Genomic DNA, 22,157 nt, shown 5'->3' with positions numbered 1-22,157 from the left:
GACGTAAAGTCCCGCCCAGGTCGAAGTGGCATCGATTGAGAGAGTCCCGTATGGCTATAGTCTAATGTTAGCTTAGTTCGTGTTGTTTCGTCATGTCATTTGTAGAAATATAGCCTATCATCACAGACTGTAGGAATGTCACCCACCCTCCATCGCGTACGACACTGACGCTCGTAATCCTGTAGTGCAAGGGAGTTCGTGCACAGATCCCTGAGACAAACGGATACGCGCACACATGCACACCCATAGCGAGTGACGTAGGACGTAAAGTCCCGCCCAGGTCGAAGTGGCGTCGATTTAGAGAGTCCCAATTTAATAGGTAGCCTACTTTGTAAACCACTACATTACAGAGATCTCGCGGAGCAGCTTGTTCCAGGAACTTGGTTGGAGAAAACTGGACATGATATCGTGCATGCCTTTTTTCTCGTCTAACTTTTAAGGAATAAATCGTTTTTATATATGTTTCTAATATTATGTTTTACCTTCATGGTTCAGGGACTTCCACCACAGGAATATGGGAACGACTGTGGTGTCGCGATTGCTCTATGATTTGCTCTCCAGGCATTGGTTTTTAGACAGGTGAGGGGCGTGGCGAGCGGAGCTGGGCACCGCAACGTGGCACACCTGGACCTCATCAACCAATCACACGCCTTCTTAAGCCTGGCGGGGACTTCTCGTCGGCGCCAGATTATTCCGTCTCATTCGGTATTTTGGCTGACGTGTGTACATTGACCATCGATTCCCTAATCGGATTCTGTGATTACTAAATGTCGTGTTATCCTTTCGCCAGTTTCTCGCCAGTGGACTACCCCCGGACCGCAACTCTCTCCGGTGCCTCCGCCAGCTACGTCCCCCGCTCCTGTCTTCGCCTTGCCCGCTGGTTATCTTCTGAGTTCTCCTTTATTGACAATAAACCGTGGATTGTCCGTACTGTCTCTGTCTCTGCATCCTGGGTCCTAACCAACCTTTTCACCAACCGTAACATGTGGGATCTTCATGATTATGGTATGCTCAGTCGCAAACTTAAAATGTACTGAACAGATATAACAACGCGTGTGAATGTTGTCACCAATTACATTTTTCCATCACAGTACGCTTGGTACCTTGCCATGGAGGCACCATTTGACTTCACTGTTGTAAGTAGACATTAAATTAAATGAAAAAAGAGCTGACGATTGAAAAGATACGTTTAAAATAACGATTGGATTTTTGACATATGTAAGGTTACAACATCGAGAAATTCATACTTGTATACATATTTTATCATTGTAAATTCTTGGAATATCCCCTTACTTTAGAAAGACATGCCAGTCCTCAGAAAACGGTGGTGCACAGTACTGCTTGAGAACTTCCACCTGGATGGGTATTTTTATTTATTTTTTCAAACATGAATATACACCTCAACCCCAATATGAACTAAATATGTATAATTCTTACAATCATTTCTCCTTATTTATACAGGCACGGCAGAAGGTTCGCACACTTCACGGAGGAGGCCAAACAAATGGCGGTTGGACTACTTCCACCAGTCTTCAGACTGAAGCGAAAAAGAGAAGTGAATGACGTTTCCAGTGACAGAATACAAATAATATATTGTATAGGCTTAATATTGATTTGACTGTTTGATTCTTTTGACAGTGAGTTGGAGCTGATGGCAGCATGAAGAACCTATATCTTTAAGATTCTGTAGATTATTTGTTGAATAAATTGTGAGGAAACTTTGGTGTGGTTATTCTTCAATGTATCTTTATATCAAATTATGATGATATACTTGACAAAAAATTCAATTTGATTATATTAGACATATTAAAACACTTACTTAATTCTAATGGTAAATTACTTAATGAGTAAAGTGTATAATACACTCAATTCCATTCAATAATTGTCTACACACTGAACTAGTTTATTTATTAAAATAACGTTAAAAAAATAAGCTATAAAAATGGTTATTATTGTTTTATCATGTACATTTTTTGGTCTAAGTTCAATAACGCAAAAAAGAATCCTGAGGTATTTGTCTAAATAATGTTAAAAAACCTTTTCTAAGCTATAAAAATGGTTACTAACTAATTTTTTTTTATTTCTTTGTTGCGTTAATTCAAGCGATAAATACGTTTATTTGTGTAAAATAATCGGAGGTAACTTCCGTCCAGCCACAGTACTTCCGTCACGCCTGGGTGTTCTGTCACGCCAGGGTGTTGTTCTCCGGGGCTGCAGCTGGATAAATTGGAGTATGGGGGCTTGGGTCCTTGGGTCCAACTTGCGATGGTCCTAACCCGCCCCAGGATCCCTTGCGGCACCCTGAACTCGGCAACCACGGTCGCCACAATATTGTAACGAGTGGTTGTCAGTATATTGTAGTTCATTTAGTATAGTTAGTATATTTTATAGACAGTTTCACATAACTTCGTGCTGCTATGGACGAGGTGACTGGAGCTCAGTTAATAGCAGAAGCTCTTAAAGCTCAGGTAATCATGTTTTTAACGTTACATTCTGCTCTGCATATTGTGTCATAGTTTCAAAGTCCATTTCAGTGGTCAGCTATGTAATTCAGCGTGCCGAAGCTGTTTTAAGTTATGCTTCCATGTAAAAGTATTAAATAAATGTTTATTTCATGCATGTAGTGCACAAGTAGGCTAAGTTATATGTTTATCACCGAAAGTGCACTATCGGGTGCTTAAATCCCTCCATAGCCTTTGTCTTACTATACCTTAGGATTAATTATTAAATTGCACTACATAAAAGGAAACGCCTTTCTCTGAAACTCTTCAACCGCAGAAAGTGGAATACATGTTCGGCATCGTCGGGGTCCCAGTGATCGAAGTAGCCATGGCTGCTCAGGCTGAAGGGATCCGGTACCTGGGGATGAGGAACGAGCAGGCAGTAAGACAAACAGGCTCCCATCGTGTGTGTATAAAATCCACCGTGTGTGTATAAAATCCAGCGTGTGTATTATACCACCAGGTGTAGATATATAATCCACCGTGTGTATTACGTCTGGGCTGTGGTCATAAACCCTGCTGGCTTTCAATCTCTATCTTAAAAATGTATTCTAACTATCTGTTGTTCTAGTGTCCTTAAAGTATATCATCATTGTTCCTAAAGCATATAATTCTTTCAAGCAATTCAGGTTCATTCATGATCAATTCATGTTCATACTCTCACCGTATTTATATTTTTAGATATATGTATATTGTATATATATATATTCCTTTCATATTTAACATCAGACAATACTTTGCGCTTTACTTTTGCATTACCACCACTGCACACACCATAGCACCTTATCATCATGGTCAGCGTAGCAAATAATCAGTGTGAATACTTTCTACTGAATACATTTTCCAAGTCTTTAAACCCTGTTTTGTCATACGACAGGCTTGCTATGCTGCATCTGCTATTGGATACCTCACTGGACGGTAAATCACACACTTCCCCTGCTTTTTATTTCCGTTACTTAATTCTATATCATCCATTGTATCAATGATACCTTTATTCCTATCTCCTCCTATTTTATCAAGGCCTGGTGCCTGCCTGGTGGTGTCGGGCCCTGGACTCATCCATGCTCTTGGTGGAATGGCCAATGCTAACAGTAACTGCTGGTATGATTTAATAACAAAATCAAAGAAGAGCTTGTTGCTTTCAAATTATTATGTATTTATGTGTTTTTGTATTCTTTTTTTATTTACAAAGCTTGTATTGTCTGATAATTTCCAGGCCAGTAGTTGTCATAGGTGGCTCTTCAGATCAAAACCAAGAAACATCTGGGGCCTTTCAAGAGTTTCCTCAGGTATTGTTCCAGTATTTATTTATGGACACAATATTATTTATTATTTCTGCTTCAAATGCTTTCGTTTCTTACCATAGGTTGAAGCTTGTCGCCTGTACAGTAAGTTCTCTGCCAGACCGAGCAGTCTGGAAGCCATTCCTTCAATCATCGAGAAGGTAGGTATAACATAAAGGTTGTCTGTTGTAGATCAACAGTTGTAATGATCTCCCTTGGCCCATCAATAGGATTGATGTTACTTTAATTTAATGTCTACTGAGCTTGGTTTTGGACCGGTATTATAGAGATCTTATTGCAAATGCTTATGTTTTGATAAAAGAATGGTGAAGAAAGCCTTTGTTTCTATATTATCAGTGTTTGCGTGCTAGGGCATAAATATTTCTGATGCAGCCTTTACTCACTTTGTATTCGTTAATATTATGACCATTTTGCTGCTGCTGTTTTGAACAACGGGTGGAGTATTGAGATGATATTTAAAATAGTCTGTCTAGTCATAAGGGGATCCAAAGTATTGGTCAAACAACTGGAAGAAAATGAGTTATTAGTTTTGTATAATGTACCAAAAATGTATGCTCAACTTGCATGTTGTGTTTATCTCTTAAAGGCAGTTCGCACCAGTATGTTCGGCCGTCCAGGGGCCTGTTATGTAGACATCCCAGGAGATATGGTCAACGCTAAAGTTGAAAGAAAGGATGTCAGGTTAGTTTTCACTCTTTCACTCCCAAAACTGCAACTGTTTTAATATTGATGTTGCAGCATTATAGGTATGTTGTATTTAATGTATAATCCCATAAAAAATTAGATTTGGTTTCCTTAGAATGAGCTATTATTATCTCCATAGGGAGGGGTCCTCTTCCATGGGGCCCGCTGTTTTACCTCAGTAGAACAGGCTCTGGAGAAAACACTTTTTTTAATTCAATCAACTTTCAATTGAAGTGTAACTGAACCCTTTGTTACAGCTTAAATTAAAAGACTGAGATATAAAAATACCCTGTGGTCAAAAATTATTTGAAGGATGGGGCCTGTTATTCCCATGCCTACGACCCATTTGTGATACTTTTCTAGCACCATCGTTGTGCAGGGTTTTTTAATGAGCAATGTTATAAATGAAATGCGCCAAACACTGTTGCGTTATGATATGTGTCTGAGGAGCTTAACCATCTCTCAGACTCCCAACATCTGGAATCAACCGGATGTTGGAGTCTGGTCAGGCGGAGCTCAACACATCCACACACATTGTGGCAGTGATCAACCCCCTCTCGGCCCTATGTAGCCCAGTGAAGACCAGTATGCTCCGTTCTTTCACCAGAATGTATTTTGAAGATTCAACTAAAAGGACTAAACTAGAGTTTCATACACGTTTTATTCCAAGTGTAAAATAGTGTAGTGAATCCCAGTCCGCGGATGAGCGTTGTGTACGTGGGTGGGCAGTTTTTAATGCGTCCATGTTTTGTAGACATTCGTTTTTTGATGTTGATGTTGTTTCTCTATTTGATAGCTAACAGTAGGCTATTGTATCAAAAACAATGCAATACAAATCCATGTTATGTTATCAAAAGTCATTGAGGTCTTCCGAGCGGGGGGGGGGGGGTGGGGGTGCTACGGTGACGGTTTCGGGCCGCCCTGGCGATTGCTCCCTTCTCCGTTCGCGTCGTATATTAAGGGCACCACCAGAGGGCGCCCCCAACGCATTTGTTGAGTTTTGAGGTTTCCCTGAGCAAGGCACCTCACCCTAACTGCTAAGCTAGGTTGACAAGCTGGCTGTCGCCTTGTATTGTTGACACCGCCGTCGGTTTGTGAATGGGTGAATGTTGTATGAAAAGTGTATGCTTCACGTGAACCTCCTAAGATGGCGCAATTTGATTGGTTCGCTCTCTCTGGATATTTGGCAATATCCCATGATTGAGATCTCAAACTCCGGATATCATTTTCATTGCAGCATGTCTCGTCACGCTAATAAAAAAAAATAAACCACTAATTAAACCAAATAAATCCCGGCAAAAAGTTTTATTTTGTTTATTTTTGGAGTGTTCACTTGTAGTATATATTAAAACAATTATTCACCTCAGGCTCTGTGAATACAGGGTGTCCGCGCGGTAGTAAAAAATAAAATAAAAAATGAAGGCCCTTGAAAGGTAGTGAAAGGTAAAAAACGCAGTTTGACTTGGTAGCACATTTTTCACCACCACCTCAATATAAAATGAGTTTCCATTTTTTTGCTTAATATTTTTTACATGTTTAACTTCATCTACCCTAAAAAATACAGTATACGGTGCTACCAGGACCTGAACTGAGTAGCCGTTAGAGTTGGCGTCGCTGGTTGCTATAGCGACGCGTTGTTACACCGAATTCTGCGACCCACCGAAAAGTGTGACCCAAGGAGGCGCTGTTGCATATTTTCTGCAATATGCACGAGGTGAAAGTGTAGACAGGCATGACAAAAAAATACATAAAACATAAGATCTCCCCCCAACCATTTGGGTGCTTAAATACATTTGATTGATTTGATTCGCATTTTACAGACCCATACAATGGATAGGGCGTTTAGTAGGGTCCTTCACCGTTGCTTCTTACCATAAAAAGCTACAGTCATGGTTAAATTACACTGATTTACCTTTGAGCATTTCCTATTATAGGCTACTGTGTAAAATGCTGTTTAGAATTAATGTAGTATCAAGAAAAGAAAGACCCACCGGAGATCTTATGTTTTATTTATGTTTGTTTTATAATCATGGTTCCCGCGGGTCCTTAAAAAGTCTTAACCACTTAGTGTTCGGGCCATTTTTGGCCATTTTTTTGTTTTTGCACTGCTCCTACTCTAGAGAGCACTGCTCCTTCATAGTATGACCTCTAATCACATGCTTGGTCCCTTTGGAAAGCTGAGAACCTGTAGAATTTTATGAAACTATCAGAATAACTGTATCATGTACTCTCACAGTTCTGGGAAGGCTAATATTGTTTTTCCTCCCGGCCGGTTACACACAACTCCAAAACCAAGCTGATTGTAGTACCCTGGGTAACTCCATATCCCTTGGAAACACTACTGAGCCCTATCCCTATGACTTGTGATGATTTGTGTAAAAGCAGATCAACAAGGCATAAAAGATGAAGTCTCCAGCTCCTTTTATGTACTGATATGTCCATTCGTTCTGGTCAGGGTCCTTTTGGATACTCCAAAAAAGACCTTTGGCTACCCAAAATGCATACTGTAAACAAAAGTGCACCCAAACATGTAGAAGCATAATCTTGGTCTCAAATGAAAGGTTACCCTCTGTGCTTTCTTGTGAACCATTTATATAGCATACCAGATGTTCTGATATGTAATGAGACAGGTATAACCACACAAAAATCAAATTTTTAGCTATCCGACTCTGGGGAAGAGCCTGCTAGTTTACTCACACCCCTTGCGCATTTGTTTTCTCAACCACACGTGAGACGTTGTTTGACATGCTGGATATCGTCAGAAAGGTATTTTCATTGGCTATTAGGATATCTAAGGCCCGTCCCCGACCCTTCCTGTGTGCTGGTGTAGCTGTCAATCAAAGTATACACGCCCCGTTTTGATAGTGATCGCCTCATTGGCTTGTAAACAAGGAAGTATTGGTCTTACAGACATGTGGGAGGGCTCTATGTCACCGTGAGACCCTGGCAAACACAGCGGATTCAATGAATCAGACGAAAATAGCAGAATTCAAACCCTGAATCGCAGTTTTCTACAAAAAAACATAGTAGTGTTTTGGTTTTCTATTTTTCGGCTGCTTTGTATAAGATGGCTTGTGCATATACACAATGTAATTACACTAAAATAATATTGATATTCGATTTCTGCAGACTCTTATGAACATTTCAAGACCCAACATGAAGTATCAACTCATTGCTAAGGATATCCACAACGACGATAAAGTTAGAATGCACCAAGGGAGGAGGGGGGCTATTTTGACCTAAGACACTAGGATATTTTTGATCTATATTCGCCAAAAATATCTATTCCACCATATGGTTGACATTGGATGACATTCCTGTGATTCTAAGCTTTCAAACGGTGTATGACATGACTATAACACTCAACTGTATGATGCCGAAAATTGACCCAGCATGTTGGGGGGAAGGGCTGGTGTAACGAAAACTTGCCCGCCGGTGGGATTTGACCGTTAAGTGGTTAAAAAGTCTTACTTTTTTTTGTGTGAGATTAAGGCCATAAATTGTCTTAAATTTACTGTAAATTTGCTCTAGGTATTACATTTTGCAGAGGGTTTTTTAAGACTAGGGGAAATTGTCGCACACAACAAATCACATAGTGCGTCTTTTAATTACGGCATTTTCAGGAGTTTTACGTTACGTTAACGTTGACATCTGTCACTCATCAGTAGGCTAACTTGCTGGCGCTACTTTAAGCTAGTGACGGTTGACATCATTAGGCCAACTTGCGCTACTTTCAGGATGGGACGGTGCAAATTCAATGAGAAATGGTTTGAGGAGGATAAGTTTCGGGGGTGGTTGGAGAAGGCAGGTGACTACGAGGGAAGGTGTCGTTTATCCCGAAAGGCATTCATACTAGGGACCATGGGAGCAAAAGCTCTTGAGTCCCACATGAGGTCGCAGAAATATATCCGATACTCCGTGGCAGCTAGCGGGACTACACCGATGCCCGTATTATTTGAAAGAAGTGGACTGAAAAGTTCAGCATCCGTGGCTAGTACTTCACATCAGACGGCGTTAACCAGCTTTGTGTCGCCACCAGAAACCCACTCTTCCGTTGTCATTACAATATTATGAATAGACTGCGTCGGGTTCTCCGACGTCTCCCTCTTGGCCTGCCATAACAGGTTTGAATCTTAAGGGCTGCCTAATATTCGTTTGAATTTTGATATATTTTTTGATATTCGAATAAGGAAGTTAGGTGTGTGTGTGTGTGTGTGTGTGTGTGTGTGTGTGTGTGTGTGTGTGTGTGTGTGTGTGTGTGTGTGTGTGTGTGTGTGTGTGTGTGTGTGTGTGTGTGTGTGTGTGTGTGTGTGTGTGTGTGTGTGTGTGTGTGTGATCACTGTCAGCCGTGTTTACATGGACACATCTGATCCGCATAGATGTGGAAGAACACCTCAATCGGAATAGAAAAGGATCATATATACGCCTCAATCGGAATACAATTATCTGCTCGGAATATAATTCTATTCGGCTACAGAAGAGGTGGTGCAGTCCGCTATAATCGACATGCATACACTTATTCTGATTAGTTTGGGGTTTAACTAGCAGCTGCAGTAGTTCGCATTTGGTCCACTCCGCACACCAAACTTGACCGCTGTCAAGCACGGTGGATTTATTGCCTGATTCATGTCTTTGTTATCACTCCGTAGTAGTTACAGTAGTCCGGTAACATATCAACCCCAGCGTGTCCGGTTGCTGAGCGACGGGACATGGGTGATTATGGGTGACACGGGTGGGTTCATGTGTTTGCGTATCGTCGTGTCCGCACGCTTCCGAGATGACTAAGAGTACTACTACTGCTAGTACTACGGCTACGGTTGATGTGTATAAGTGACTCAATAAATTCCCTTTTCTATCAAATAATATTTCAGACATTTTTAGGGTCTTAATTTATGTATGTGTTGGTCTTAAAAAGGTCTTAAAAAGCCTTTTCCCCTCAGAGTTCTGTATGGCTGAGTTTCTAGCTCTCTGAGAGAATGGGTAAATGCAAGTTTTCACAAACATGGGTTGACGACCCGACATTTAAAGACTGGCTGAAACCCGTGATGGGAAATGACGAGAAGCTTTTTGCTCGTTATTCAAAAGAATTATCAATGTGACATGGAACGGCATCAAAGCGATTAAATCACACAACGCTTCGAGCATTCACCAGCAGCGGCTTTGTGCGAAGGGGGAGCAGCTCTCTATTAGTGGTCTGCGCCGGACACAATATTCACTCCCGCTCCCGCCTTGTACAGTGCCGCTCTCACCCGCTCCTGCAAAGTGTAATTTTTAGTCACGCTCTCGCCCGCATCTATGATATTATATCTCGCTCCCGCCCGCAAAAAAAAAAAAAAAGGATGGATGTTCACTTTCTGTCTCAGAAAAGCCCTGTCCATTGGCTTGGAGAAAACGAGAGCGCACATAATTCATTAGGCTACCAGTATTGGTAACATATTTATTGGTAAGCTTGCATGTTTTCAACCATGCAAAACATTAAATAGGCCTCAGTAACTGAAACACGAAACAGTCGCATATTAAAAAAATAAAAACTCTGCAGGTCGGTACCAGCACGTCTAAATAAAAAATGAGTGCAGTGTATCATCCCGCCCGCCCACACCCGCAAATGCACCTCTATCATCTCGCCTGCACCCGCAATGAGCTTTCAGTTTTTGTCCTGAACTGCACTATTTTGCGTTGCTTCCCGCGGGAGTAGACCTCAACTCTCTATGTCGTTGTTTTGCGGTGCTAGTAGCAGCAGCACTAGGACTACAGGGATTGCGGCAGTGTCACATTTATATCTTATAGTAAGTAGTAAGTGGTGCTTTGCATACCCCCCGCCCTGCTGCTTGATTTCGTGTTGGTAGTAAAAAATATTGTGGAGGTAGTAAAAGTCAGTAAATGCAGGTTAAAAAAAATTCAACATTATTAAGCGCTTTGAGTGGCCACTGGTTAGGAAACTATACAGTTAGCACTATATAGATGTAGTCCATTTACCAATCAACCCAATCAGTTTGTATTGTTGTCATCAAAAGTGATCACCCAATTCGTTTTTTTTGTTGTATTGTCTATATCTTTGTTTGTTGCTTCTTTGTGCTTGTGTAATGCTATTGTTTTATCTGTATTGCATATATTTCATTGTTTAGTTCCCAGATTCTCCATTAGTCCCCAACAGATCTCCATCTTATCTTGTCGTTTCCATCAGGGTTGTGTCATGCTGCCCTCCTCCCCCTGTCAGCCTGGCTTCCCCCGGGGCCATCATAGACGCCCTGTCTGTCCTCAGAGCCGCTAAAAGGCCCCTGGTGGTCATCGGCAAAGGTCTTTAGACTGAACCCCAACACACTGGGCTGTTCTGACACATCTATTTTACATTTGATCAACTATACCCTAAAAGAAAATACCAAAAAGAAGAATGGACAACTTCTGCAGGAATACACATTCAAGACAATAAAAGCAAACGTATATAAAATATAACCAAAGTCTTTGCTGCATAAAATGACCCACACACAATCATACAACCTCATAGTCAGAAACATGTATGTTATGTAAGTCACAATCTAAAAGGGAATAATAAGCATATCAGGTTTCAATCACTGAGATTTTTATGTGATTATTATAAAAATGTCCATCTCAATGAAAGAAAAAAAGAACAATTATTGTATACCAATTAATAACTGTTTAAAAAACACACTGGAACAGGGACTCAGTGGACGGTAACATGTGTTCCTGGTACTCTATGGACTCATTAGACTGTAACATGTGTTTCTCGTATTCTGTGGACTAGGAGCAGCCTATGGGCGTGCAGAGGCCTCTCTGAGGGACCTGGTGGAGGTTGGTGGGCTTCCCTTCCTTCCCACACCCATGGGGAAAGGGGTGCTGCCCGACGAGCACCCTAACTGTGTGGCTGCTGCACGATCCAGGTCGGTCCCCTTCAAGCCCCCATCCACAGCCACACACACCGTATGCATGCTGCGTAACCTCTCTTTCTGCATTGCGTTTTGTATTGGTCTACATCTTTCAGTCACCCTTCACTGCCATTGTCTTATTGCCATGTCCTATTGTTTGGGTTGTGGTTTGCCGTACCCAAGGGCCCTGCTCCACGCTGATGTCATCCTGCTGTTCGGAGCCAGACTCAACTGGATCCTGCACTTTGGCCTACCACCTAGGTTCAACCCTCATGTGAAAATCATCCAGGTTGGTTACAGTTGAAGCCTCAAAGGTCATGTGTTCTGATAATTTGAAAGTAATGAGTGTGCTGTGTTTACAACGATGTTTGTTCTACCTGAAGGTTGACCTTTGTGCCGAGGAGATGGGGAATAATGTGAGGCCCGCCGCTGCTCTGCTTGGTGACGTCAACGGCATCGTCACTCAGGTACGATGGTCCCAATGTGGACCTCTTAGGTACGATGGTCCTCTTAGGTACGAGGTCCTAATGTGGTCCTCTTAGGTATGAGGGTCCTCTTAGGTACGATGGTCCTCTCAGGTACAAGGTCCTAATGTGGTCCTCTTAGGTATGATGGTCCTCTTACTTTGCGTTCACACCAAACGCAGCATTTGTCGCCCGTTCGCGTTGTCGCCGAAGTTTTGACGTGCCACAAATCATAATCTGTCGCTGTGTAAGTTTTGTCTAATTTGTCACGCCACAACAAAATAACCACCATTACATGTCTTTACCTTTTGTGGAAGAGGGAGAGACGTCGGCGGACCCGACGCAGTCTATTCATAATATTATAATGACCATGGAAGAGGCAGTGAATGAAGTATTGATTAGATAGAGATTTATTAGATAGGCCTACCTAATGAACCGTTGGAACACACAAACACCGGAAACCATTGCAACGCCGGAAAACAAACCCCGAGAAGCCCAATCCCTAGCTCCCCGCGCTACGGCCATCCGGAGGCCCACAGAGCTTTTGGCCGTGATATTATATATACAATTTTATACAACGGGGGACCTAAATCCAGCGATCTGATTGGTTCCTAACTGTTGTATAATGAGCGTATACATAACTGCTATGATGCCCGATCATTTTGTGAAAGTTTGCATATCACTCCGCGCCTGGAAGTAGAAACAGTTACAAAGTAAAACATATGTTGGATGATGGAGAGCGTGTAAATGTTGTTACTCCGGGAGTGAGCAAGGCGATGGAGAGACTAACGACAGCTTAGGCACACGGCGAGTGAACTGCTCCATAGGATAAATTGCCGGCAAACCGCTCTATCCGCCTTCTCTCGGAGGGACGCTAAAGTGTGTTGCATAGCGACCGTCGTGCATTTCGAAGGCAGCCAGGAGGGACTACTTTTTTGTATTCTTTAATAAAACGGCTACTTTGAATTTCTTGCTTTCTTTTTAAATGTAGTGTGTCTATGACTTTCGTTTTGCCATAATAGTAGCCATTGTATAAAAGCAATAGATCACTTCAGTCAGTGGTATGTGCTCATTATACCACTGAAGGGGGTCGCCGGCCCTCCGCTGCGTGTCGGGGCTAGGCAACGCCCCTTAACAGTGGTATAATGAGCACATACCACAGCCTGTCGTGATCTATTGCTTAAATATACGATTATATACTATTATATATATATAGAGCTCTGGGAGTCACAAACGACAACAATCACTTTCTCCTCCATGCTGCAGTTCGCCCCGGACTGCACTGCACTGAGTTTGACGGTTGAACGCTGATTGGCTGTTACGTTACACATGTCACTCAGTGGCCATGTGGTCGAACGCTAATTGGCTGTCATCACGCAAGATTTGCGTCAAAGTTTAAATATTTCAACTCGAGCGAATTTGTCGCGGAACAAATCCTCGTGAACGCGCTCGCCTGTGCACGCCGAAATTGTGGCGCGACAAATCCAAACTTGTCCCCGGTATTCTCTCGCAAAAAAATCGCCCGATACGCGTCTCTAGGTTTACTTTGTAACTGTACGTCCACACCAGGAGCGACTGTATAATTCGCTGCGAATTTTCGATGCGAATTTTTCTGTTCGCTTTGGTCGCTCAAGTCGCTCATGACGTACAATTCAATTATGCAGACGCATTTAAAGGAGCCGTATGCGTTTAGTAGGCCCTACAGACAGCCATATCAAATATTGAACTCTCCCATACACCTTGGCCATATTGCCGAGACGGTTTTGCTTGTTCGATAAAGTGCTTCGACAACAAGTAGGACAGTGATTCCCCCCAATATAAAAATCCTAAAATGTAGGCTAATTACAACCGAGAACAAAAAACCCTGCGTGCTGTAGTAGTTGAAATATGTTTCACTGATCTGGATCTGCAAATCATGATCTGCACTCATTCGTCGCATTCAAAACAAATAGACGTTAGCGCACATGGCTAATTTGCATACGTGCACAGGACTGGTTGGCTCTGCAAGGCAAATAATGGAACATATCTATCTATCTAGGTCTTTCTGTCTATCTATCTATCAACGCGTGTCTAGTTTTAATGTGATGTATTGTGTGTATGTCCAGTCAGACTTGTTCTGTGTGGTCTTGTAGGCTACTGTCCTGTGTGGGACGAACCACCTAAATGGATTCCCGACGATTTGTGTCGTTTGGTATTAATAAAGACTTGACTATCTATCTATCTAGACTATTTAATTAAAAAGTATTCACCTCAGGCTCCGTGAATAGTGGGGAATAGAGGGATAAAAGACAAGAGATATATCCCTTGTCATTTATCCCTCGTCTTGTCGATTAGTTTGTTTATGTGACGGTTTTGTTTAAAGCATGCTACACGCGATTGGTTGGTTAGATTGGTGGCATGTAGAGCAAATTATAATGATTCCCGCTTAAATACGAACGTTCTAGATGTAGCCTATAAATACTCCCGCTTATCATCACTTGATATCCAAACCACTATGGCGTTTCGATCTCTGAACTGAAAAAGGGTGGGTTCGTACAACACCGGGTGCCCAGTTACAGCCGCGATTAATACTTCAGCCGACATTTTGTTCAGTGAGTGAATAAAGGTAGGTAGGAACCAAAGTGCCTGCCGATGTTCCCTGGGATCCACGCAAGCGAAGAGCGTCTACATTCCGATTGGCTGTCAGTGTTTGGTCGCTGAAGCGAATAATAGTCATTTGCATAAAGTTAAAAAGTTTTCAACTTCTTTTTGACGCTCTGGTCGCTCAACTTTGGCCGCTGGTAGCGTTGGTCGCTTTGGTCGCTTTGGTCGCTCTTGCCCATAGAAAGTGAATGACTTCCGGCGATTTGGTCGCTCAATTCGCTTCTGGTGTGGACGGACAGTAAGGGATTTTGTCGCTCCGTCGAGTTTGGTGTGAGCGCACAATTAGGTACGATGGTCCTCTCAGGTACAAGTTCCTAATGTGGTCCTCTCAGGTACAATGGTCCTAATGTGGTCCTCTCAGCTACGATGCTCCTCTTAGGTAAGATGGTCCTAATGTGGTCCTCTTATGTACGATGGTCCTTATGTGGTCATTTAATGTACGATGGTCCTAATCTGGTCCTCTCAGGTACAATGGTTTTTCTCAGGTACGATGGTCCTAATGTGGTCCTCTCAGGTATGAAGGTCCAAATTTGGTCCTCTCAGGTACGATGGTCCTAATGTGGTTCTCTAAGGTACGATGGTCCTAATGTGGTCCTCTTAAGTACGATGGTCCACTTGGGTACTGATGAAGAGAAACTTCTCTCGAGGACACGTCGGACAGCGAAATATTTCATTTAATCTTAGAGCATGATCATGGGAAAAGTACAGGCAGCAAAGTTACAAAGGATACATTCAGTGAGATAATAGATGAACAAGATTCTTATAGGGAAACGTTTTCATTGTGGGTAGGGAGTGGGAGTGACCTTAGGCCAAGTAAATTTGCAATACAATAGGTGGAAATTGGACATATCTGCATGTCTGTAAGACATGGCTGTAAACAAGTTTACACAACAAAGAAGTCAGTCGATTGGCCTGTTCTCAATACCAGACTCACTGGCTCCAGTGGGAATTCAAATCCGAATTACCTTAACCTCTCTCAGTTGGAGAGAGGAAGGGATGTGTTTTAAGATACAGGGAGAATGTATAGTTCCTTCTAATGTGCATAATAATTATATAAACATGGTTAGTATAATTTGTATATGATTGTATATTTATTAGGGATGTCCCGATCCAGCTTTTTGCACTTCCGATCCGATACCGATATTGTAGCTTTTAGCATCGGCCGATACCGATACCGGCCGATCCAAGCATGTATTAAAGATTAAAGATATTTACTTATTTTGTTGTACTACTCATGTTGAAAAGGGTTTTACTCTTAAGAACAACTAGCCAACTTAATTAGGTTAGTTTGAATAATCCACAATAGTTGGTAATGAGAAGCTGACCTGTTTATTCAGGGTTAAATAAACACAAAATAGACAAAATAATAAATAGTGAAATTACCACACACACACTGAATTGGCATCAGTGCTCTGTTCTTGAACAACAAGAGTGTAAACAATATTGTAAACAATATAACATTATATATAAAAGCAACACACACAAAACCTGAGTAGAAAATAGTCAAATTACCACACACACACTGAATTGGTATTTTTATCGATAACTTTAAATCCTTAGTGGGACATGCACAGACAAGTGGGATGCTGGACAGGTCACTAGGTGTGCGCTAGGTGTGCTGAACAACGCGGACCGGATTTAGGGGGAAAAGCTGAAAAAAAACTGGAATGGATTACCTACATTGGTGCGCTCGAAAACACGGACCGGAGTTTTGAAAACAAACTGGATCGGGAGTCCGGATCGGGATTTTCCCGTGCAGGCCGATCCGATATCGATATGCATTTTTTGCTAATATCGGCGGCCGATCCGATCCAAATATCGGATCGGGACATCCCTAATATTTATAGTTATGATTGATATTTCCACGACAGGTACGATGGTCCTTATGTGGTCCTCTTTGGTACGATGATCCTAATGGGGTCTTAGGTACGATGTTCCTAATGTGGTCCTCTCAGGACCGAAGGTCCTAATGTGGTCCACTCAGGTACGATGGTCCTAATGTGGTCCTATTAGGTACGATGGTCCTAATGTGGTCCTCTCAGGTACGATGGTCCTCTTAGGTAAGATGGTCCTAATGTGGTCCTCTCGGGTACGATGGTCCTAATCTGGTCCTCTTGGTACGATGGTCCACTTAGGTAAGATGGTCCTAATGTGGTCCTCTCGGGTACGATGGTCCTAATGTGGTCCTCTTGGTACGATGGTCCACTTAGGTACGATGGTCCTAATGTGATCCTCTCAGGTACGATGGTCCTCATGTTGTCCTCTCAGGTACGATGGTCCTAATGTGGTCCTCTTAGGTACGATGGTCCTAATCTGGTCCTCTCAGGTATGATGGTCCTCTCAGGTACGATGGTCCTAATGTGGTCCTCTTAGGTACGATGGTCCTAATCTGGTCCTCTCAGGTATGATGGTCCTCTCAGGTACGATGGTCCTAATGTGGTCCTCTCAGGTATGATTGTCCTCTCAGGTACGATGGTCCTAATGTGGTCCTCTCAGGTATGATGGTCCTCTCAGGTACGATGGTCCTAATGTGGTCCTCTTAGGTACGATGGTCCTAATCTGGTCCTCTCAGGTATGATGGTCCTCTCAGGTACGATGGTCCTAATGTGGTCCTCTCAGGTATGATTGTCCTCTCAGGTACGATGGTCCTAATGTGGTCCTCTCAGGTATGATGGTCCTCTCAGGTACGATGGTCCTCTCGGGTACGATGGTCCTCTTATACCGCGTTTCCACTGCAGGGTGCGGTACGGTTCGGTTCACAAAGGTGAAGTACGGATTGCGTTTCCACCGCCAAAAGTTGGCATGACCCGGACTGAGCCGTACTCGTTTTGCCCTCGTTTTCAGTACTCCTCCGTTGGGGTACTGAGACGCCGGAAAGGCTGCCGGAAAACACCCCGTCCGTTGATTGGTCGATAGAATCATCACTTCCGGGCGACGTGGGGATAAAAGTAAAAACAAACAAACAGTAGCCTCGAGGTATTATTCTTTACAATGAACATGTCGCGTAAAACGCTTGCTTGGGCGAACAAGGAGGTGGAGACGTTCCTCTGCATTCTTGGGGAGGAAGACTTTGTTTGCGATGTTTACGTAGCTGCCGCGGCGATCGACATCCGGCCTACCATAAAGGGTACTGTCGGCGGTGGAAACGCAACCTCGGAACTGAGCTGGGCTATACCGCCCCCTCCCTACCGGACTGAGGCGAACCGAACCGTAACGCACCCTGCAGTGGTAACGCGGTAATAGGTACAATGGTCCTAATGTGGTCATCTCAGGTACGATGGTCCTAATGTGGTCCCCTTAGGTACGATGGTCCTAATGGGGTCCTCTCAGGTACGATGGTTCTAATGGGTTCCTCTCAGGTACCATGGTCCTCTTAGGTATGATGGTCCTAATGAGGTCCTCTCAGGTATGATGGTCCTATTGTGGTCCTCTTAGGTATGATGGTCCCAATGTGGTCCTTTCAGTTGCGTCTGTCACAATGTAATCCTTGTGTACATGTTTTAAGTTTTAGTCCCCAACCTAAATCTCCTGTCATTGATTTATATCTTTCAGAATTGACAGAGAAGAGTTTTGTCAATTTCATATTTGTATGATCAATGCCGAACGCTATTGTCTTTGTGGTGGTAAGTTGAGCTTGTGTTTAATTGAGTATTCCTATGGCCTGCAGCTACTGGAGCAGATCACGAAAGAGGGCTGGAAGTATCCATCCAACACGGAGTGGTGGAGCAGCCTGAAGGAGAAGATGGCTGCCAATGCAAAAACATCACAGGTTAGTGCTAACCCCATCGACCACCGTCCATCACACAATGTGGTTAAACATGCATTATGATTTGAATGTAGATGATGTGATGTTGAATTATGAACTACGGTAATTATAATTTGAATATAAATCAGATGAACTGAGAAGACTACTGTTGTAATAAATAGTAATTGTTTATCCATCTCTATTTCTTGCTGTATTCCAGGCTCTGGCTCTTCAGGCGGTGGAGCCCATGAACTACTACACACTGTTCCACCACATGGCCCAGCTGCTGCCACCTGACTGCATCATCGTCAGCGAGGGCGCCAACACCATGGACATAGGACGCACCATGCTGCCCAACTCTCTGCCTCGACACAGGCAAGCTCTACCAATGAACGACGAGGCTGAGGGCTCAACCCGCAGGAGGGAAGGAGAGGGAGAGGGAGAGGGACAGGGAGAGAGAGAGAGAGAGGGAGAGAGAGAGAGAGAGGGAGGGAGGGAGAGAGATGCCTTGAATGTGCAGAGTTCGGCTTGAAAGGGCGGGACTTCTAAGCATTCTTCTGAGGGACAAAATCCATTTCAGTTCCATGTGTTTAGTGGTGAGAGCGGGATAGACCTGATATGGTGATATGTGATAACGCTACGTGATACGGAAATATCTTTGTAAAAAAAACAACAACCATATTAATTCTCCCTTTCATTGTGACACTGGTTAATTTCATTCTTCTCATCTCATCCTATCCTCTTGCTCCCGGGTCTGTTAACTGACATACACAGGTTATATTTATTGTAACCTGTGTATGTCTGTTGGAAATGGCGTTTGGGGAGTAGGAGGGACCAGAGCTTGTGTGTGTGTGTGTGTATATATATATATATATATATATTTCTTGAATTTGATTGCAGTAGATAAAATAGCTGATTTTCTGTTATTCATCGAAGTGATGTTCAGAAATGGATGTTTTTCTTTTTTTGATTCCTGGTCATGTTATTCCGTTACAGGCTGGATGCTGGCACCTTTGGTACAATGGGAGTCGGTCTTGGATTTGCCATGGCAGCCGCAGCTCTGGAGCGGGGCCAGGGCACAGGCCAGAGGGTGGTGTGTGTCGAGGGGGACAGCGCCTTTGGGTTCTCCGGCATGGAGGTGGAGACCATGTGCAGGTCGCTGCCCTTTATACTGCATCTTTTGTTTGAAGGGAAAGACAGAGATATCTGTTAACATTGTGCAGAGTTGGCAGGGTTAACATTTGCAATGCAGAGGGTCACCTGACAGCAAGGCATCACAGGTGGCACAATGATGAATTTGGCAATGAGCAACCTGTCTGAATCTGGTTAAGCCAGGTAAAAGCCACTTAGTTGATAACTTTGCGAGAGGGATTATTTTGAGGTTGATACAACAGAGGGATAATTGCTTCTTGTTGTATGTCCAGGTATAAGCTGGCTGTTGTGATTATCGTGGTTAACAACAACGGGATCTACAGCGGTGTCGACCCTGAGACATGGAGTGAGATGGCCAAGATGGGAGATCTGACCACCATGTAAGTTATGCACATGCTGTCAATGCCCGACGAGGCTCATAAGGCAGCAATCAAAAATCGCAACTTACACATTACACACTGATGGCATAGATGGATAAAGCAGCATTTGTGCGCACGGGGCGTCGGTTTCATGCTGCGGGACTTCATGTCGGCCCTCAATAAATGACTTTCTCTTCACAGGATATATTATGGAAGCAGAGAAATACACCGTGAAGTTATAGTGCTCACAATATTATTCTTTGTGCATGGATGTGTTTGTTGTGCGCACCCGAAAAGTCATTTTTCGTGGGGATTTCTGGCAGTGATCTGCCGCCATAGGCTCTCAATGAGAGGTAAAAATAAATGTAATGAAATGAAACATTTAGTATTTTTGTGTTGACCAGAGCCCCTCCCGTGACCCTGCTCCCAGAGGCGCGTTATGATGAGGTCATGAGAGCTTTCGGGGGCCAGGGGTTCCTCGTGCGGACGGTGGAGGAGCTGCACAGCGCTCTGCAGGCCAGTCTGAGTTACTGGGAGGGGCCCAGTCTGATCAACGTCCTGATCGACCCAGCCTCGGACAGGAAGCAACAGGTAAGTCCCTCCATCAGGAAGACATTCTGTTAACAGGGCTCTGCTAAAGATAGGGGATACAATTGCAATAACAAAATAATCCTAATAATATAATTCACATTTGAAATCCTGGATGATTTATGGAAAAATATGATGTATCTACACCTGTAGAGATTTTGAGAGGTGTGGCAACATCTGTTATACTATGTGGGGGGTTCTCCTTACGTAGATGGGAGTCCTATTGATGTATTTCATATATGTGAATGTGGAGGCTTGTTTTATTCCTAATGGGCAACAATGGGATAACTTGAAGTATCTTGTTTTATTCCTAATGAGCAACAATGGGATAACAAGACGTATCTTCTTTTCTCCTAGGAGTTCCCCTGGCTCACCCGCTCCCACCTCTGACACCCTCTCATCACCGGTTTTGGGACTAATTCTTTGATTGCTTGTAAGAAATCGACAAATTCCTGCAACACACTAGTAATAGAGAACTATATAAATTGATAATTTCATAATAAAAGTCTGTCTGTCTCTCGATGCCCATCTTCTTGGAAGGATGTTTAATGATGAACTTTATTTATAAAGCCCCTTCATTCATAATACAGCTAATGAAGGGCTGTACAATACAGTTGAACATTTCTTATAAATTCCTGAACTTTAGTAAGTCTAGCCCTATCTAGTAGATGACGGTGATCTACATGCAGACAGTTCAGAAGCTAATGGTTTGCTCACTAACGTATAACAACATATTCTGCACATCGATAATGTGTTGTCAGGTCAGGGCCCAGTTTCCCTATAACGATGGATCTTCGCTCGTACGATCATTCTCTCGATGGATCTTTCGAACCATCGTTAATTTCTTTGGAGCGTTTCCCGAAACTCCTCTTGACATGAACGCATGCAGAGGCCTAATATGGCCTATATAATTTGTATTTGAAATGCAACAGCCTTTTTGTGGAGACTACGCTCAGAGCAGCTGGAACTGAAGAAGAGGATGGAGGAAAACGGGCTATGAAACTAAATTTGATATGTTTTTCTTGCTATCGGCCATGTTTGATTTTGTTGTGTTGGTTATTGAACTGTTAACCCGCGAACTTGGGTTATGTTTATCAGCGTTACTATAGAGATCATGACGATACCGCGCTGTATTATCACCGTTCCACTGGTCATAGAGAGTAAAAAGTAGCTGAGACGGTAGAGGGGTTAGAAACCAATAAATGAAAATAGGCTATTTATTTCAGGTAGCCTATTCTTTCACCCAAAAAAATTATAATTTAATCCCCCCCCAAAAATGGAATCACGTTCCCAGCGCCCCCCTAGGTTGTGCGAACGCCCCCCAGGGGGCGGTACCGCCCCTGTTGAGAAACCATGATCCTGCCCATATTGTGGGGCAGGATAAAGTAGGCTATAGGCAGGGTTCGAGTTATGATTCCATCTCTGTGGGGTTCTCTTAAAGTTGTTGACAGTGGGGGGAGGGGGGGGGATATAGGACGTAAATATGTAAGGAATAATCACCTCAAGGCAGGGCAATAAACAGTTTGATATGCCCAGCTCGTGGACGGCTTACCTACGTATCCTTCCACGAGCCGGGCATATCAAACTGTTTATTGCCCTGCCTTGAGGTGATTATTCCGTTTATTCTACTTCTCGCCGGCCAACATAATAAAACAATTCAAATACTTTAATAAATAGCCTTTTCCTTATTCGTATTGCATGCTTATTAAATGTATACTCTGTTTAAATTCATCTCCCTCGAAAAGTAGTTCCCTTTAGAACTACGGTGAATAACGTTAGCTCAGCTGTAGGTAACTCGTTTCTATAGCAACCACACAACGCTGCATCTGATCA

At 43.1% G+C, this 22,157-nt stretch overlaps 1 protein-coding gene and 1 long non-coding RNA gene across 4 annotated transcripts; both read left to right on the top strand.

Annotated features, from left to right (window-relative positions):
- Nucleotides 1-822: 822 nt before the first annotated feature.
- On the top strand, nt 823-1,814 carry LOC132459182 (uncharacterized). The gene is made up of 4 exons (XR_009526128.1): nt 823-1,005; nt 1,092-1,136; nt 1,299-1,363; nt 1,462-1,814. It is a non-coding gene; the product is annotated as an uncharacterized LOC132459182 (long non-coding RNA).
- Nucleotides 1,815-2,194: 380 nt separating this feature from the next.
- hacl1 (2-hydroxyacyl-CoA lyase 1) lies at nt 2,195-20,841 on the top strand. 3 transcript variants are annotated; one of them, XM_060053583.1, is made up of 17 exons: nt 2,195-2,468; nt 2,779-2,883; nt 3,379-3,419; nt 3,522-3,602; nt 3,718-3,790; nt 3,868-3,945; nt 4,392-4,486; nt 10,674-10,786; nt 11,253-11,388; nt 11,557-11,662; nt 11,757-11,840; nt 18,148-18,249; nt 18,446-18,600; nt 19,222-19,380; nt 19,650-19,757; nt 20,141-20,327; nt 20,682-20,841. In XM_060053583.1, exons 1-17 carry the CDS (start codon nt 2,418-2,420, stop codon nt 20,712-20,714), a joined length of 1,707 nt encoding a protein of 568 aa, XP_059909566.1. In that variant the 5' UTR covers nt 2,195-2,417; the 3' UTR covers nt 20,715-20,841. The 3 variants fall into 3 exon arrangements, with proteins under 3 accessions (XP_059909566.1, XP_059909567.1, XP_059909565.1); XM_060053582.1 differs by having other exon boundaries at nt 2,212-2,468; nt 2,779-2,907; XM_060053584.1 differs by lacking the exon at nt 20,682-20,841 and having other exon boundaries at nt 2,210-2,468; nt 2,779-2,907; nt 20,167-20,321.
- Nucleotides 20,842-22,157: the final 1,316 nt, after the last annotated feature.

This window comes from Gadus macrocephalus, chromosome 6, assembly GCF_031168955.1.
Source record: "Gadus macrocephalus chromosome 6, ASM3116895v1".
NCBI lineage: Eukaryota > Metazoa > Chordata > Actinopteri > Gadiformes > Gadidae > Gadus > Gadus macrocephalus.
The sequence above is the reverse complement of the archived record's forward strand: the minus strand, read 5'-3'. Positions and strand labels throughout refer to the sequence as shown.

Coding starts and splice junctions, on each gene's coding strand:
- hacl1 (XM_060053582.1), top strand. CDS start 2,418: ATGGACGAGGTGACTGGAGCTCAGTTAATAGCAGAAGCTCTTAAAGCT. Junction 11,841..18,147: donor TCAACGGCATCGTCACTCAG/GTACGATGGTCC, acceptor TATGGCCTGCAG/CTACTGGAGCAGATCACGAA. Junction 19,758..20,140: donor ATGGGAGATCTGACCACCAT/GTAAGTTATGCA, acceptor TGTGTTGACCAG/AGCCCCTCCCGTGACCCTGC.